At 36.9% G+C, this 19,437-nt stretch overlaps 1 protein-coding gene across 1 annotated transcript in view; it reads left to right on the top strand.

Annotated features, from left to right (window-relative positions):
* ascc3 (activating signal cointegrator 1 complex subunit 3) overlaps nt 1-19,437 on the top strand; it is a 295,431-nt gene that overhangs the window by 15,442 nt on the left and 260,552 nt on the right. Inside the window, exons 3-4 of the mRNA XM_051720604.1 lie at nt 3,397-3,547; nt 8,559-9,136. Coding sequence (XP_051576564.1) covers nt 3,397-3,547; nt 8,559-9,136 — 729 coding nt within the window. The remainder of the gene's footprint in view (nt 1-3,396; nt 3,548-8,558; nt 9,137-19,437) is intronic.

Here is a 19,437-nt window from a genome sequence, read left to right as displayed (position 1 = left end):
AAGGGCAGGATTGATGGAGCTCAAATTCAGCACATCAAATATCAAGACTCTATTCTAACTTCTAAACAAGAGATTGCAAATACCCTAGCAGAAACTTTTGAAAAGAACTCCTCCATTGAAAATTGCCTTAATGCCTTCCAAGTTTTCCTAGCACAGGACGAAAAGAAAGGTATACATTTTTCATCTAATAATAAGGAACCCTATAATCAACTGTTCACAATGGGAGAATTGACCGAGCACATGATACAGCAGTTGGACCAGATGATATATCAGTTTAAAAAAAAATTGCATCACATTATCCTGTCACTACTGTTAAAACTTTTTAACCCTATTTGGATATCAGGGAATATTCCACTCTCTTGGAAAGAAGCGATAATCATTCCCATCACAAAAGCAGGAAAAGATCATAATGACCCCAACAACTACCGCCCAATAGCCCTGACAAGTTGCTTATGCAAAACCATGGAGAGAATGGTTAATGAACGTCTAGTATGGATCCTGGAATCGCAACATCTCATAAGTTCAGTGTGGCTTCAGAAAAGGAAGAAGCACTGTAGATCACCTCATCAGCCTTGAAAGCTACGCACGAGATGCTTTCATCAGAAAATAACTTCTTTTTTTTTTCTTTTTTTTTTTTTTTTTTGACTTGGAGAAAGCTTACGACACCACTTGGAAGTTTGGTATTTTAAAGTATATATATCAACTTGGCTTTAGAGGACACTTACCCATTTTTATTGCAAATTTTTTATCAAACAGACATTTTAAAGTCAGAGTAGGTAATACCCTATCTGACCAACATAAACAAGAGCTAGAAGTACCACAAGGAAGCATTTTATCAGTTACCCTTTTTAGCATAAAAATCGACGGCATCACAAAAGCCATCGGGTCGGATATCCATTGCAGTGTTTATGTGAATGACATTGGAAAATTTGCTAAATTTTCTGCTGCAAAATTTGCAACAGAGGCAAATCCATGAATAACACTGAACAGAAAATCCAGCTGACAATTAACGGAATGCAGTCCTGGTCAGTATCAAATGGTTTTAAGTTTTCAAAGACTAAAATTGTTTGTATGCATTTTTGCCAGCTGTGCTCTCTCCATCTTGACCCAGAGATATTCATGGATGGTGAACACATCAGAGTTAAGGAAACCAAGTTTCTTGTAATAACTCTTGACAGTAAACTGAGTTTTATCCTTCACATAAAGATTTTAAAAGATAAATGTCTTAAAGCCATGAACATTTTAAAGGTTCTAGCTAAACAAAATGGGGTGCAGAAAGTTTGTTCTTTTAAATCTCTACAGAGAACTAATTCGATCACGCCTGGATTATGGAAGTATAGTGTACGTATCAGCCAGGAAATCGTATATCCGACTCTTGGACACAGTACATCATCAAGGCATACATCTGGCATTAGGAGCCTTTAGAACATCACCAACTCAAAGTTTGTATGGAGAACAGATGCCTCAAACTAGCCCTACAATATACAACAGAGCTGAAGACTAACAAAGAAAACCCAGTTTACCATCCTGTTTTCGCAACCCCTTCTTCAAGTCTATACGAACAAAAACCAAGACAAATCTGACCTTTTGGACTACGGATCAAACCACATTTACAAAATTTCAAAGTAGATCTGAGCATACTGGAACAGATAGACTTCTGTAAACACCCCCCCCCCCCTTTACTTTAACTTTAAAAAAACAAAAATAATCCAGACCTAACCAGAAACCAAAAAATCAGAAACCCACCGAAATGACTTTCAACAAAAATTCCTCTACATTAGAGAAATATTTCCATCACATACCCCTATATATGCAGATGGATCAAAATCTGAGGGCCATGTATCATCTGCATTTGTGATCAACCACCAAAAAAAAAAAGGAATATCCATCCCCAATGACAGCTCAATTTTTACAGCAGAGGCAAACACTATCATCTTAGCACTGGACTTCATAAAGACTATGCAACAGAGACATTTTCTGATAATTACAGATTCAAAATCATGTCTTCAAGCAATGTCATCTCTAAAAAATTTTCACCTAACGCTTATAAAGATTCTATGCAAACTGCTGGATCTGGAGGCCCAAAATTTTAATACTGCTTCTGCTGGGTACCTGGACACTGTGGAATCCCAGGAAACGAGGAAGCAGACATTGATGCAAAAGAGGCATTATCAGCAGATCTCAAAAAGTGTCCAATACCTCCCACTGACCTAAAACCCGTAATAAATTCATATATTAACAACAAATGGCAAACTTAGTGGGATCAATGCACCATGAACAAACTCCATGAAATCAGCCCTATTGTTGGCAAAAGAAGCTTTTCTTTGTTTTCAAATCGCTGGGACCAGGTCGTCTACATGCTGTCGAATAGGTCACTCCAGGATGACACAAGTTTTTAATATTAGGAGAAGATTCACCAACATGTACCTTCTGCCAGAATCCATTATCCTTGAAACATGTTTTATTAGACTGTACTGGTCTTAACCCTGTGAGAAACCTTTTTTATTCAGTAAACACTCTGGAAGAAATTTTTGGAAAAAAAATGTCAAACCTAACACAATTTTGGAGTTTTTAGGAAAAATAGATTTTAAAAACTTTATATGGAGTTCCTTACACATTTCTCGCCATGGAAATAGCCATAGAAGCTGGCATGGCATTAAGAACAAACAAACAAACCTCCTCGTGCCGCCAAAACAGCGCCAACCCTATTCTTCTCACCACAATTGTACAGAGCGGTTACGCTCCAAATCACTGAGATCACATTTTTCTCCCATTCTGATGGTTGATGTGAACATTAACTGAAGCTCCTGACCGTATCTGCATGATTTTATGTACTGCACTGCTGCCACATGATTGGCTGATTAGATTAGATGATTGTTGGTGCCAGGCGGGCTGGTTTGAGTATTTCTGTAACTGCTGATCTCCTGGGATTTTCACGCACCACAGTCCAATGGTGCCAAAAACATCCAGTGAGCGGCAGTTCTGCAGATGGAAACGCCTTGTTGATGAGAGAGGTCAACAGAATGGCCAGACTGGTGTGTGTGTGTGTGTGTGTGTGTGTGTGTGTGTGTGTGTGTGTGTATAATTTGAGTTGTGACCTATTTGTACACCACGTTTGCTGTATTAGTTGCCTTGGCATTTGTTGATTGTAATCAAAATTATTATATCAAAGTAATTTTTTGTAATGCAGTACAATTACTGTGCAAAAGTAATGAGAATATAATGCTTAATGTCATGAAAATGTCACAATGTAAAAACGTCATAAAAATAGACTATTTCATTTTGCAAATGATTAATTGTACATTTGATTTTGGGGTGTTATATTTAATCAGTTTTTTGTTTTTTGAAAATTAATTTTTGTATTATTGACTAAATGATGCATTACTTTTTTTGCAGACCAAGCGGCTGAAAAGGCAGGAAATATTTGCCCAAGAAGGTCTGACATGGCAGAAGATTGTTCAGTTTTTCACTCAACATCTGGAAAAGAAAGATCAGCTGACGGTCACTCAGGAGTTGAAGAGTATCCTCCAAGCAGCCAAACAGATTGGTAATTAATATAATTTACTAGAAATTAACTTCAGCAAACGCCCATATGCTGTTTCTTACAAAAAAGTACTGTTGTGGTTCCATGGTACAGTGATGGTGTCAGATGGTAATACCATGGTACTCTGATACATACCTCAATACAGAATGATTACCATATTAATGAATTAACATGGTATTTACATGATACTCCAAGGTACTTCAATGAATACCGTAGTGTAGCGCTACTCAACAGGTGGCCCGTGGGTCTGCATGCGGAACCTGAGCCATCTTTTTGCGGCCCACTTTGTTGTCATCATCAGAAATATATTTATCAGTATCAAATGTGTATGAATTGTGAGCTGTGCATTTTCAAAAGCATTTACGAAAGTTCTCTGTATCTCTGAGTCGCAGTAGAGTTAGAGAGGGAAACAACGGCAAAAGGATGTAAAGAATGAAATGAAGAATATCTGAGCGTAGCTGATGTTACATAAGAGTGGTGGCCAGTCTCCGTGTGTTCATAGAAATTGTATGTGCGCACTTGCGCCATCTGTCAATCAAACATGCACACTGTCAATCTCACTTGAGAGCCACTCATCACAGCGTAATCCGTTTGAATAGCTCAACGGAGATATATGCTTGTCATGATAACAGTCATAATAGGAGAAAATAAAAGTTTATCCTGCAATAACGGCTTTGAGATGCCTTCATATAAATGCTTATTCTGTGTTACTTCACCACAAAGTGCAAAGAGGGTGAATCGTGCCACGATAACCCGTTACACGTTAATCCAATAGTCACCATTTTTGTTGGAAGACAGATAATGTTTTCTGACTCGTGGGCTCTTTTTTTTTTTTTAAGAAGTAATTGACAGTATTTTGGCCTACTTTTCTAAAGTAAATGAATTCTTGAAAAAAACAAAAAAACAACACTTTCTTTAGGCCATTTGCTATTGTCTGGAGTTGGTCATTCCAAAACACGAATGCTAATTGAGAGTCATTATTGTGCTCACATCCTGAACATTAATTCATGGTTGTTGAAGTCTTTTATCAATGATTTCTAACCCTTTCTGGGCCCATGGACATACACAACACTTTTTTTTTTTTTATACACAAAGATTGCTTCAGATCAGTATCTGTCACTTGAAAGGCAATCTCAATATGTTAAATGAGGTTGAATATTAGTTTTGTTTTATAGCTAAGGGGATGTTAACTTGCAATTGTTATCTCAGTCATTAATTGCATTAACCAATCTATTCCCTTCCATAAAGCACATTTCCCATCTTCTCATCTTCATATTAGGCATCAGCTCACATTGGATCCAGGACTACTTATAATGTTACATTTTAAACTTTTTATTATTATTTAGCTCTTAAGCCAAACAAACATCCCATATTTCTGGCTGGACCTACTGGCAATTTATTGTGTGAAATTACATTTTACAGTTATATTTGTGAAATCAAATAGTATAGTGTATTAATAATCCATTTATGATTACAAAAACCACAATGATTTGTCAAATAAAATAACATTAGATAACCCATTTACAAAAGCACCCTACACAAAGCAGCTCCTGCATATGAATATTGAATTCAGCAATGTTTTACCATATGTCCACAGCTTAACTGTTTCACAGCCATCTGTCAAAATAGATTTTCTTTTTCAGCAACTTTGCTTTTGTTCATTTTCTGCCTAATGCCATGAAGAACTAATCAAATTATCCAGCACTGGTAGTAGAGTGACTGAAGCACCATAGGGTCAGGATAATTTTCCATATGTCAGCAGCTCATTTAGCATCTAATGATTCATGATGATACAGCCACACCTCACCTCAATGGCATTCAGCTGTCACGAAGCATCCAGTTCAATTTAATGCAAATCATTCATAACTCTGCTGTGGTTAAACAGCCATGAATGGGCTTTTCTCCAACACTAATTTAGCTGTGAATGAAAGGGATCGATTGAGGTAGGAACTCAGGGCTAACAGTGTAGACCTGGTCTTTCATAAACAGCACCAACTTGTTGTCCATCTATTTTACTCAGAGGGAATTTTATGGACTGCTCCACCTTCATGTTCTTTCCCTGCTTTGTCTTGAAAAAAGTTATCTTCAGGGAGGTTCTCCACATGCCACAAGACAAAGTCCTTTATGCACTTCAACTCATCTTCATTGCAGTAAAAGTTGGGCAATAGTTCCTAGAGGTATTCGTGCCACCCACCACCATTCATTATCTTATTGATCATGAGGTTCTTCAGGTTCTTTGCAGTCCACTGCTTCACACTGTTTTAGAAACTGAATTATCCACACAAAAATTGTCCAGTAATGCATTGAGGTTCCTAACATCCTCCTGGTATGACTCACATGTCATAATGGGTCTCTGCCTCATAAAGTGTCTCCTCAAAGCTAATCGGCTAAAGGCATGGTCACATTTCCTTTGCACAGCGGAATTCCATGGACGAAATACATTCTTCTCAGTGGGAATTTTTTTTGCTGATTTCACACGTGCTCAGCATCCGCCCGCGTATCTTAGAATTTCACCGTTCAAAGATATGTATGACCGTGCCTTAAGCCTATTCAACCTTGCCTTGTACATCCTCACTCTTCGGGTAGTAACAGGAAGATAATATGTTTGAACCTGGGGCTGACATGCATCAAGGTCTACCCAGGGGAGGCAAGGCAAAATAGTTATATCCTTCCTTCTCATTAGGGTCATGCTTATTTTAGATTCACAGTCCACAAACTGCAAAGCCAAAATATATGGGGTGAAAGGAATTAAACATTAAAATCTTTAGAAATGGTATAATTAGAAATGATGAAATTATCGTGACGTCACACTGCAAGAAACCACGCTTCCGAGTTTTTTTGAACAGCAGCTTTTAATTGTGGATATTGGCAGCACTGCAGTTTTAATAATCTTTTAATCATTATATAATATAATAATGGTTGTATATGTTTATAAATGTTATTAGAAAGGGATATCTATGGTTTACAGTGAAAAAGAAATATATAGGTTCTTTCTGAACTTTTGGCAAGATACAGAACGTTTTAACTTGGTGCAGTAGGCCTGTATGACTATGTCAGACAGGTAACAGGTTGGTCAGTGCTCATCCTCACATGTTTAACACACTTCTTATGCCTGAGAAATGTGGCATATGCAGTGGCAAGAAAGTATGTGAACCCTTTGGAATTAGCTGATTGTCTGCATTGATTGGTCATAAAATGTAATCTCATCTTCATCAAAGTCACAAGTATAGACAAACACAATGTGCTTAAGCTAACAACATGCAGTTATAATCTTTCATGTCTTTAGTGAACACATCCTATCAAAAATTCACAGTGCTGTAGAAAAAGTGAACCCTTGTATTTAATAACTGGTGGATCCTCCTTTTGCAGCAATAACCTCAAACAAGTGTTTCCTGTAGCTGCGGATTAGACCTGCTCAATGTTCAGAAGGAATTTTGGACCATTCTTCATTACAGAACTGCTTCAGCTCAGCCATATTCTTAGGATGTCTGGTGTGAACGGCTCTCTTGAGGTCATTACACAGCATCTCTATTGGGTTAAATTCTGGGCTCTGACTGGGCCACTCCAAAAGTTGAATTTTCTTTTTTAGAAGCAATTCTGTAGTGGACTTTTTATGCCAATGTAGCTTTAACCCACACCTCCAGTCTCGTTTCATTAACTGGATGCAGGTTTGACAACTCCTGACTCTGATTAGCTTTTGTTGATGTCACTAGCCTAGGGATTCACATACTTTTTCCAAACTACACTGTGAATGTTTGAATTATGTATTCAGTATTTACAAAAACAATACAATAATTTGTGTGTTATTAGTTCAAAGTGATTGTGTTTGTTCATTATTGTAACTTAAATGAAGATCAAACCAGGTTTTAAGACAAATGTATACATAAATGCAGGTAATTCCAAAGGGTTCACATACATTTTCTTGCCACTGTAAAAATGAAATACATAAAACATACAATATGCATCTTCTTAAATTATTGGTCAACATATTGAATAATTTTTATATGAATAATTATTTTGAAGTTGAACATGTACAGCAGAGATTGAGAAGCTTTACATATGTTTTAATTAGTGGTACTTGCTAAGGCATAAGGTGGGGATCACCCAAAAATGAAAATTCTGTCATTATTTACTCACCTTCAAGTTATTACAAACCTAAATGACTCTTTCTTCTGTGCAACACAAAAGGATATGTTTATATTTTATCGCTGATTTCCATGGGATAGCAGTTGATTGATACTTGGGAACTTAAAAAAAAAAAACACCCAAAAGTTTAATTAAAGTTGTCCATGCGACTCGTGCATCATGTTTCAAGTCTTCTAAGGGGTACTACCACTTTGTATAATGAACAGACCGAAATTAAAGTTATTCCCACTCAAATCAAATCATTGATCATCCTGATGATCATAATCATCAAGAGTCTTCATATTAAACTGAGTCAAAGTCCTTTCCATGGCAATTCAGTCCACTCAGCGGCCATCTTGGGACGCTCCCAGGCAGCCATTTTCTATGGATACTAGCGGCATAAAAATACAGCTCCAATCTACTTGAATGGGGAAAGACTGAAATCTCACTGGTCAAGATTGTGATCAAAGTACATATTTTAAATCAGCAGTAAAATCTGACAACAATGGTGTCATAAATTTGTGCTGCTTCAGCTCAGATCAAGCTAAAAAAGCTGTTTTTCTGGCTGGTTCAGCTAATTCACATGTGCGTTCTCAAGTTGACTGACAGGCGATGTCTGTATCTGAAAGGTGATTGAATTTCAGTTTCAATTTCTCACATTCATTTTAATACAAGTGGTCCGTCTCTGGGTAAACAGTCTTGAGTTTTGCTTGAAATCTTTGATGTAATTTCAGAACACTCAACAGTGAAGATATGGATTTTATAGAAAAATGTCTATACTGTTTCAGCTCCCATTCAGTATTATGTGTAGTTAGCAAATCATTTTGATCATCTTGACATTTTTCTGTGATAATACAAAAACTTATATATTCCTTTTACATTTTTGCAGTTGGTACGGAATTTGGGCAGGATGCCATTGAAAGTGCTGGAGTCTTCTTGTTTAAAACATTCCACAACAAAGAACAGATCGGCTATGAGGAAACCAGAGCCATTAAACAGATGTTTGGACCTTTTCCTGCTTCTGCTGCTGAGTCATCTTGTGCTGCTGTGGCTCGTTTAGTGGCCCAGATTGGAGAATCTCAGGTGGATGCTTTCATCCAAACACAGTGCTCCCACAAGAGTGTGGACCGTGGCGCTATCTTTGGACGGAACATTGCTTTCTCATTTGACACGTATGTGCTGGAGGCTCAGGATGCTATGCCCTGGGCTGAGGGGTCAGACATGGATATAGACACAGACTTCCACAGCTTCCTAAATAATCATATGGGTGATCGGAAGGCTGGGGTCAAGCGAGATGATGCGTTCGAGGAGCTGATGCAGAGCAACCCAGACAGCTCCATTCTGAGACGGGAGGTGGAAAAGTACCTGAATGAGGGGAACATGGTGTCATCCAGTGCTGAAGAGCTCGCCACCTCTCTTTTTGAGATGCTGGCCTCCACCAAGAGTGACGATGAATTGCAAAATGAGGTGAGGCATGTCTAAATAAAATACTCTGATGAAAAAAAAAAACAAGGCTAGGCTGGTCTGTGTTGTTGGTTTTAGAGGGGTTTGCGCACTTGTCAACTAAATCGGCTGAAGACCAGCTTGACTAGGCTGAAAGACCTGTTAAAGCGGGGGTCGGCAACCTTTTTGTAATGGAGTGCCATTTTTTTTATTTTTCTGGTCAATGGCTGTGCCATTTTTCATTATAAATGATATTATCAGCATAACAGTTTGAGTGAAATTTGTGCAAAACCAGATGATTATGATAATTCCGATCCTGCATGTGAGTTTTCATAGAGCATTTTGTGAAAGTGCTTTACTGAAAGAAACCTGTCCTTTTGTACAAAATGAGTTAACACAGTTAGTCACAAATTTGCTTATTTGATTACTGATCATGAAATATATTATGTCATTATAATCATGTAATCACTAGCACGCAAGCAACAGCGAGAGAGGAGCAGGCTATTTTATTTATATGAAGTTTTTCGCACCTGCATTCCAATCCACATCTTGATGTAATCATTCCTCATGATCACGCAGTGTGTTTTCATCAGTTAAATGGGATGCTAAACACTATTAAAGTGTGACGATACTCACGCTGCGCATGCAAGCCATTCGCGCATCACAAGCCGATCAACTATTTAGCCCTTTTCGGTGAATCGCACCTGCGAAATCCTAAAACTTTATTTCCAGGTTTCATTTATATTTTGAACAGACTCAGATTTTTTTAACCCCATGATGTGGGTTTATGTTTTCTCTTTTAATCATTTAAAGTAATTTTGAGTGTGACCATTGTTTAAGGATGGTGTACCTGTATGCTGGGTTGGAAATCTCAAGGATTAATATTAATATTAAATCATGTGTTTTTAAAAAAAATAAAAAATAAAAATAATGAAACACGGAATGTAGGCTGTCATCTGCACAGCCTGACCAAAGCAAAGCGGACGCGTTTACTTGCACGAAGCGTGATGTGCAAATGGCTTGCACGTGCAGCACGAGTCTCGTCACACTTTAACAGTGTTTAGCCTCACATTCAGCTGATGAAAACACGCTGCTTGATCATGAGGAAGGGTTTCATCAAGATGTAGATTGGAATGCTGGTGCGGAATTTATATAAATAAAATAGTGTACTCCTCTCTCGCTGTTGCCAGTGATTACCCTAACGTGTGCCAGCACTGGCATGGGTTGCGACCCCTGTGTTAAAGCATTTCAAACCAGCTAAGACCAGCAAGCCACGTTAGAATGGTTTGAGGTGTTTTTTAGTAGGGTATATGGATTTCTATGAGAATGGCTCCTAACAATTTGATTTGATCATCATGTACGACAGAGTTTTAGTGACATGGTAAAAAAAAATCTTCAATTTTGAGTAGTTGTAACATTATGATAATAAAGTAATTTTTTTTTCAAGAAAAAAGTTGTAACATTACAAAAATAAAGCTAAAGAAATAATTCAAATCTATGAGAATAAAGTTGTAGCATTGACAAGGTTAAAGTTGTAGCATAATGAGATTAAAGGCATAATATTATGATAAAGTAATAATGTTTTGTGAATAGTCGTAATGTTATAAGAACAAAGGAACAAAATTAGGAGCCTTTAATATTGCGTGAATAAAGTAGAAATATTATAAGCGGCATGATTATCAGTAGCCTGCCAAGGCAGCAGCTTTTTAAATCTCCTAATTTTAACATTTAACAAAAAAACCTTACTGTTTTAATCTCATAATGCTATTTGGAATTTGGACTTTCTCAAAATGTTTCGACTTTATTTTCAAAAAGGTAGAATTTTTTTATTTTACCATGACACTTAAACGCCTCATGAAATGGTATGATGAACATAATTTTTCTTCTAATTGCGATCTTCCTCGTGTAAATTAGATTTCTTAAAGACTACATTTGTAATAGTTCGCAATACCCCACTTCCGATAAATATTTTCTAGTTTATGGCCATTATCACTTGTACAATAGAACTCGGTGTAGGAATCCAGAGAACTTTATTTACTGAGTAGAGCCTCAATTCTGTGTGCTGTCATTCAAAACTCAACGTGACCCTGCCATTAAAGCCACACAGCGCGTCGCGTGCCCTGCAAACACAATGTGAAAAGGGCTTACCTGAAAGAGTAACGGCTAGTTTTCACATGTGAAATTATTAACAGTGTTAACTCAAGAAGGAGCTGAATGTCCAGATTATTAAGGACATTTTACACGGTACGTCGTAAGTGATAAGCTTTTGCAATCTGTACAGAATATAGCAAAACAGCAACAATGCTGCAGTTTAACACAGTGACAACATCTTGACTCAATTACTGTTAATATTATATTCCATGTTGCATAATGGTTAAAAAACAACAAATAAAATTGCTTTTATTTCTCCATTAAATTGTTTAACCATGAATATATCTCATCCTCAATAAACAATATCAGATATTTGAGTTCTAAATTGAAATGAGTAGATCATGTTGAAATTGTACATTAAAAAAGGTAGATCTTGCATAAAATAAAAAAGAAAGATGGGCACACCTGGATTAGCCAATCTCTGTCATCATGAATTATACAGTATATGTTTTTTTATATTATAGATCTGCTTTGGGTGTCTATTTACTTTAGATATATGTTGTTGTTTTTCAATTGTAGAGTACATCGAAACTTGGGCTAATGAACTCATTTTAGCCAAACTTGACTTTACTTCGACAACTTTATGCAATTTGAGTTATTTAATAATTTTTCGATTACTTGATTAATCGTCAGAATAATCGCTAGATTACTCATTTACCAAAGTAATTGTTAGTGACAGCCCTAGTCAGAACGTAATGATTTTTTGCATTCTGCATCATACGAGCATCAACATAACGGTATTCTGTGGTCAGTTTTCTCTTTTAGGTCACTTACTGTAATACCGGAGCAACAGTCTGAAGAGAATCTTGCTGTTAGTTGACATGTTTATAGCTACAGTAGCTGCCTGAATAACAACACATCTGGTTTAATGACCCAGACATTTGCAGGAAACTATATTGGAATCAAGTTTACAGCCACAATTACGCAATAATGCACATTAAGCCTTTACATTGGGACAATGCAATGTGTTGGCCAAGCATTCCTGTCTGCGTTTGCCTATTTTACTAGCCTAAGATACAACTCCAGACCATGATTTGCTATTTGCTATTGCTAGTCGTACTAGGGTCTTTTTGGTCAATTTTCCCAGAAGACAAAGTCTGTAAATTTTAAATGTATAGTGTATATTTTAAGTTACTTTTTTAGAAGTACACAAGCATATACTGTAGATGTTCACCTTAAAGTTAGAAGACAAGTCTAAAAGCAAATAAAGTCTGTCTTTAAACAATCAAAAGTAGCCTAATTGAAAATATGAGGTTGATAATGACCTTTGACAAGAGGGTAATTAGTGTTCCAGTCGGTTCAAATGTGTATTTGAGCTTTTCCTGGTAAATGTTTTTTTTTTTTCTGTTTACTACAGAACTCTATTCAGGTGACTTGGCCTTGACTAGATCTATATGCCAGCACTGACTTTAATTCCAGCTTTGATGACTCTGTTCGAACCTCACGTCACTTTGAAAACTCACATCAAAGACCTAATTGTTAGACCTCTTTTACGACTGAATGGTGTTGAGCCTTATTTAACTCTCCTTTGTAGCTGAATTTGCCGTTAATTTACATGAAAGTTATGTTCCTTTTCATGTCAGTTCCATTATTTTTTCACACCATATATATACAGTATATACAGCTCTGGAAAAAATTAAGAGACCACTGCAAAATTATTAGTTTCTCTGGATTTACTATTTATAGATGTGTCTGAGTAAAATGCACATTTTTGTTTTATTCTATAAAGTACTGACAACATTTCTCCCAAATTCCAAATAAAAATATTGTCATTTAGAGCATTTTTTGTAGAAAATAACAACTGGTCAAAAAAAAAAAAAAAAAAAAAAAGAAGATGCAGTGTTTTCAGACCTCGAATAATGCAAAGAAAACCAGTTCATATTCATAGCTTGATTCATGCGTCCTTCACAAAGATGAATCTGCCCGATTCCAGCCTTGCTGAAGCACCCCCAGATCATCACTGATCCTCCACCTGGTTGTCTAATGGTTAGACGGAGACCTGGAGAGGCCTTCAAGCCACAATGTCTCGTACCCACTGTGAAATTTGGTAGAGGATCGGTGATGACCTGGGGGTGCTTCAGCAAGGCTTGAATCGGGCAGATTTGTCTTTGTGAAGGACGCATGAATCAAGCCACGTACAAGGTTATTCTGGAAGAAAACTTGCTTCCTTCTGCTCTGACAATGTTCTCCAACTGTGAGGATTGGTTTTTCCAGCAGAACAATGCTCCATGCCACACAGCCAGGTCAATCAAGGTGTGGATGGAGGACAACTGGATCAAGACCTTATCATGGCCAGCCCAATCTCCAGACCTGAACCCCACTGAAAACCTCTTGAATGTGATCAAGCATAAGATGGATGGTCACAAGCCATCAAACAAAACCGAGCTGCTTGAATGTTTTGCACCAGGAGTGACATAAAGTCACCCAACAGCATGAAAAGACGCATGAAAGCTGTGATTGAAAATCAGGGTTATTCCACCAAATATTGATTTCTGAACTCTTCCTAAGTTAAAACATTAGTATTGTGTTGTTTAATAATGAATATGAACTTGTTGTCTTTGCATTATCCAAGGTCCGAACACACAGCATCTTATTTATTTTCGGCAAAAAATGCTCTAAATGACAATATTTTTATTTGGAATTTGGGAGAAATTGTTGTCAGTACTTTATAGAATAAAACAAAAATATTCATTTTACTCACACCTATAAATAGTAAATCCAGAGAAACTGATAATTTTGTAGTGGTCTCTTAATTTTTTTGTTCAGTACTCTCACTGTATGCATGACAACATAAAACCTGTGAAAGAGCAAATACAACACTGTGTTCACAAAGGAAGATGGATCAAATTGTGTTGTGAGCTCATGCCTCTACCAGCCCTCCTACACGTTTATTAGTTGCATCATACACTGCTGCTCATTTGTGACCTCAGAGTGCAGTCCACTGTGAATATAACCCACTTGCGGATAGGGATATGCAAAACTACCAATTTTCATAATCGACTAGTCGGATGGTTTTTTGAACATCTAGTCGACTAGTCAGTGTTAAGGGTAATAATGTATAATATTGGCTTGTCTTTGTTCACATGACCCCAATCTGATGCGTTTAAGAGGGGTATGTATAGGGTTTTAATATGCTGACTATAATCCACTTCTAAGCACAGCAAGTTCATCATCATGCAAAAACGCTCTCCAAGAAGTTGTGTGTGTCAATTAATTTGAGAATTGCATCTCCCATTAAAACAACCAAAAAATATTAATGTTAGTAGTCGACCCCACTAATGGACTAGTCTGTTGTTAGACGACTAGTTGATTGGTTGACCACCATAGCACGAGGATCGCACAGCCATACTGCGTCCATTGTGTCCATGAATTTAAAAGAACTTTCTGTGTGTAAATAGTGTGCTGGTGTGATATGCATGCACGAGTCCTGATGTTAGATCAACATAGTCTCATGAGAATTCGTCACAATACTACGACATGGCAAATTGGTAACAGTTCGTATGACTTAATTCGTACAAAACGTACGACTTATACATCAACCAATCACATGTGCTTTATGAACTCTCATTTGGAACCTGAGGTGTCGCTTTCTTCCGTCGTACAAATTGGCACGAATTTTCCAGCCTGGTCTTATGAAATTTATGTGAGCATTGCAATGTTTTTGCAAAACTGAAATATTGTGCTGCATAACATGTTTAGCTGCACTTTTCAAGTAAAATGTCCAGCAGTAGGGTGCCAAAACTGAACAAAATGAGGTTGTAATCAGACAAGGTTTTTAAATTGAATTTTAGGTGGAGGTTTTAATAAAACGTACCTCCCTAACCTAAAACTTTACCCTAAACTTAACCAATAGTGTCCGAAAAGAGAAATGAGAGTTTAACCCTCTGGGGTCTGAGGGTGTTTTGGGCCCTGGAGAAGTTTTGACATGCCTTGACATTTGTGCTTTTTTCAGTTGCTTAAAAACATATTAATGGCTAAAGTCTGATAACACTGTATAAAGCGCAAACTGGGCTACAATAATACGTGAACAACATGTATGTACATGTTTGTATTTTTGAGAAAATAAAGTTTATGCGTGGTTTTTGAAAAAACAAATATTTTAAGTCACTGAAATAAGGCCTTATAACACATACTAAACATTTGTTCACAACACATTTGAGAATTGGATCTTGTAGCCTAGAGTTTTTGCTACAAAATGATGTGAAAACCATCCTGATCACTCATTCATACAAAACAATATAGTCATTTAACTTTTGTATGACACTTTTAGTGTTAGAAAGGCCATATGCGGGAGGTGTGGATGATCATGAATATTGATGTGATTCACACCTGAGGAGACAAAGACCCCTCCCCTGAGAGAGAATGAATGTGAGGTATGGCTGGGCGATAAAACGATATCGGTATTTATCGACGGTACACCTTTATCGATAACGATATTAAAAATGTTCGATATAACTCTCGATGGTTTCACTTAAATGCATTAAAATGTATATAAACATGAAGTTTGGTTGCATGAACAACCCTCAAGCGTGCGCCGTCCCTGGATCATAAACAGCCTATCACATGGCTTGATAAAGGAGCGTGCTACGACAAGCAAACAGCCAATAACAAGTTGCGTTGCTGTGGGGTTCGGTTGCGCCATCGCCATGTGACATCAGAACACATGCGAAAATGAGTGTCTTGCCTGCCGGTGATGAGGAGATTGTGAATAAAAAAGGACATGTCAGCTCGCCAGTGTGGCAGTTTTTTGGTTTCTTTATGTCTGACCAACATCAGAACACCGTTGTATGTAAGCTTTGCAAAAAAAAATAAAAAATGTCCCGGCCAAGTACGGAAACACAAGCAACTTATTTCATCACCTTAACCGCTTCCACCCTTTGGAATATGCAGCATGTCGTCCGCTATGACCTACATCTACCTCACCTCAACAAACAACCCACAAGCAGTCCACGATGGAGAGGTACTCCGCAACAATGCCTTATGAGAAATCCTCCAAACGATTTTTGTAACAGTTTACTTAGGTTCAAGAGTTTCTTTAACACTTATTTATTTAAGCTTCATATAGGATATAAAAAAGAAGATATTTGTTTAAAGTTTATTTTGTTTTTGACTGTTAAAACTAAAATAATTTTTTGTTTGCCTCATAGAGTGGGTAAATTAAACATACCGTGATAAATTTTTTAGCTGTATCGCCCAGCCCTAATGTGAGGAGACGTAATGATTGAATGTATTGTTTGTAGCTTATTCACAAAATCAAGTTTAAGTTAAAAGAAGTAATCTGACTATACATTTTCTTTACATAAAGACTTTACTTAAAAACGTTAGACCTACACTGCCATTTAAAAGTTTATAGATCGGTAAAAAAAATTTATGTTTTTAAAAGAAGTCTCTTCTGCTCACCAAGGCTGCATTTATTTGATCCAAAATACAGCAAAAACAGTGATATTGTGAAATATTTTTATAATTTAAAATAACTGTTTTCTATTTGAATATATTGTAAAATGCAATTTATTCCTGTGATCAAAGCTGAATTTTCAGCATCATTAATGCAGTCTTCAGTGTCACATGATCATTCAGAAATCATTCTAATATGCTGATTTTCTAATTTGGGCATATTTACAGCACATTTTACACATTTACACCTGAACAGATATTTGCAAGCACAAGCTTCGTTGATGATAATGAGGCAGCATAAACACTAGTTAAAATATAATCTAAACATTCATATTATTTTTATATCATATTACATATCATATTTATATCATACAGCATACAATTTAAATACCTGCTTTAACCGAAACAACATTTAAATGTAACTAAAACTTGCCTATTAGGACATATTTCAAATTTCAATACTCTGAATCCTGGCTGGCAAGTCTGGAAATAGTCCAACTAGTAAAATATGTACATGTTTATATAAAATAGCATGTCAACTAATGTAAGTAAAGACTTACTCATCCAAAACTGTATCCTCGGCTGGATCAAGTCGCTCTTCAAAATACAAACATTCATCGGAGTCCCGCTCTTCTTCTGAGGAAAATGTGAACTCTTCCTCACCTGTGTAGTGTGCCATCTTCCAAATGCGCAGAAAAGTGAATGAACTTGATGCTTTTTAAGGCACTGTTGGGGGCGTTTACCATTTTCATTAATCGCCTCAGCACATTACCCTATGAATAGCGCCCTCTGCTGGTGGGTGTGATCACATTAGCGATAATTAGCTGAGCCAGGAGAAACTGTACATTTAAATATTTGTTTTAAATTTGAATTGTTTTATTTAAAAGTAGACATTTTAAGCTTTCTTTAGACATATGTTTCATGTTTGTCTGATAAGTATTCGCGGAGTTTGTTCATTTTTGTGACGTGTTTCAGAAAGATGCTCGCAGAGACAGAGACGACTGAAAGCACACCTTGTTTATTTTCTTTATTTTACAGAAGCACAAGGATTTGTTGTTATTGTGAGTGTACACAAATAAAGGTAGACCCTTTATAGTCTCTAATAATGTCTTACACTTATCTGTATGCCCAAAAATGACAGAGTATTTTAAGTCGTTTCGCTGTTATGAGGAAAAAATTCAGCAGGACGCGCCGGCGCATCCGTCGACCCCAGAGTTAACAAAACAGACATATCCTAACACCTAAACCAACAGCGTTTTAAAATGCAGACGCGAAATGAAAAGCACATTTTCTGAAGCAACCACGTCAATTCGTGTCGCTTCTATGTCTCTGTCGTGTCACGTGTCAGCTTGAGTTCATGTGTGGTTTTGAACTGCGGTCCTCTGAGTCCAAAGTCCAACGCTCTTTGTGGAGCCCTACTGTGTAAGCTAATAATATTAGAGTACAAATGTGTCTATCATAACATAATAGAGAGAAAATAAAGTCCAAAAAGTGCTTATAAAGTCAAAATCAGCCACTGAAGTCATGATTTGAGTGAAAGTGAATAGAACACACAGTTGTTGTAGCACCTCTAGTGTTCATTTCACCTGGAAACTGCAGGGAATTGTACCTGGAGAGACGGATAACAAGTTTTGCAACCAGGTTGGAATTCGCCACCTTGGCTCATACTATTGTGACAAATTCTCATGAGATCGGGTTGCGGTAGAGACACTTTTTTTTTTTTATTTAATTTTTTGTGCCTGTTGCCCCATGATGTTTAATCACTTGTGTGATTCAAATGTGATGTGGATAATTTTTTTGTTATTGAAATACTTTCTCCTATCCATACGTTTCATTCCTATCTTATTATACAAAGACAGCTATATGTAAGCCATTCATAGATTGAATCCCCTGAAAACTATGAACAGCTTGATTCTCTGGCGCTGTCAAAATATAGTTTGTTTAGCTTGTTTGAGCATCCGGACCAGCCCGACATTGTAACATTGGATCAACGTTGTATCTGTATGGCAGATGGGTGGAGTGTTTATTACCAAACACTTTTAGGGCAGAAAAATAAGAAAATCTGTACATTTACAGTAGAGCACCTTTTTTGCTTGGACCTCTAATGATGCATTCCAGAGCTTTTCAGATGTACATTTCTAAAAGACTGAAGAACCACATGCGTTGGTTATTCTTAGTAATACTTTATTTTTTGGAGATTTTGCATTATTGTTTTTATTTGGATAAATATTGTTACATTTCTAGTTTCAACATATTACTTCAGACCTTTGTTTTGTTGGACAAGAAAAACTTGCTTCATACCATGTGACTCACATTTGGTTTTCGACCATTGAAAATGGGTCAGATTTAACAATGTATGCATGGAGCATGGGATTTAACCATATAGGGCCTTACAAATGACATTACTAAAAGAAAAGTTTGTTCTGAACCAGAATATTAAAGGATATTAAGACATCTTTAATAATTCTGCCGTTATAGACACTCCAACTTCAAAAATGTTTTCCTCGTTATTCTGGTGAGTGTGTATATTGCGCCAAACGCGTGTTTGAATGCGGCGCTGCAACAGCTGGCTGATCAAATCACAGACATGGAACAACAATACCCGGACTCAGTTATTATTATTCTTGGGGATTTAAACAAAGCAAATCTCACATGTGAACTGCCCAAATACAAACAGCACATTACATGCCCCACCAGAGAGAGGAACATACTGGATCATTGCTACACAACAATAAAGGATGCATATCGCTCTGTCCCTAGAGCAGCTTTGGGACTCTCTG

This window comes from Myxocyprinus asiaticus, chromosome 16 (assembly GCF_019703515.2).
Source record: "Myxocyprinus asiaticus isolate MX2 ecotype Aquarium Trade chromosome 16, UBuf_Myxa_2, whole genome shotgun sequence".
Classification (NCBI taxonomy): Eukaryota; Metazoa; Chordata; class Actinopteri; order Cypriniformes; family Catostomidae; genus Myxocyprinus; species Myxocyprinus asiaticus.
The sequence above is the reverse complement of the archived record's forward strand: the minus strand, read 5'-3'. Positions and strand labels throughout refer to the sequence as shown.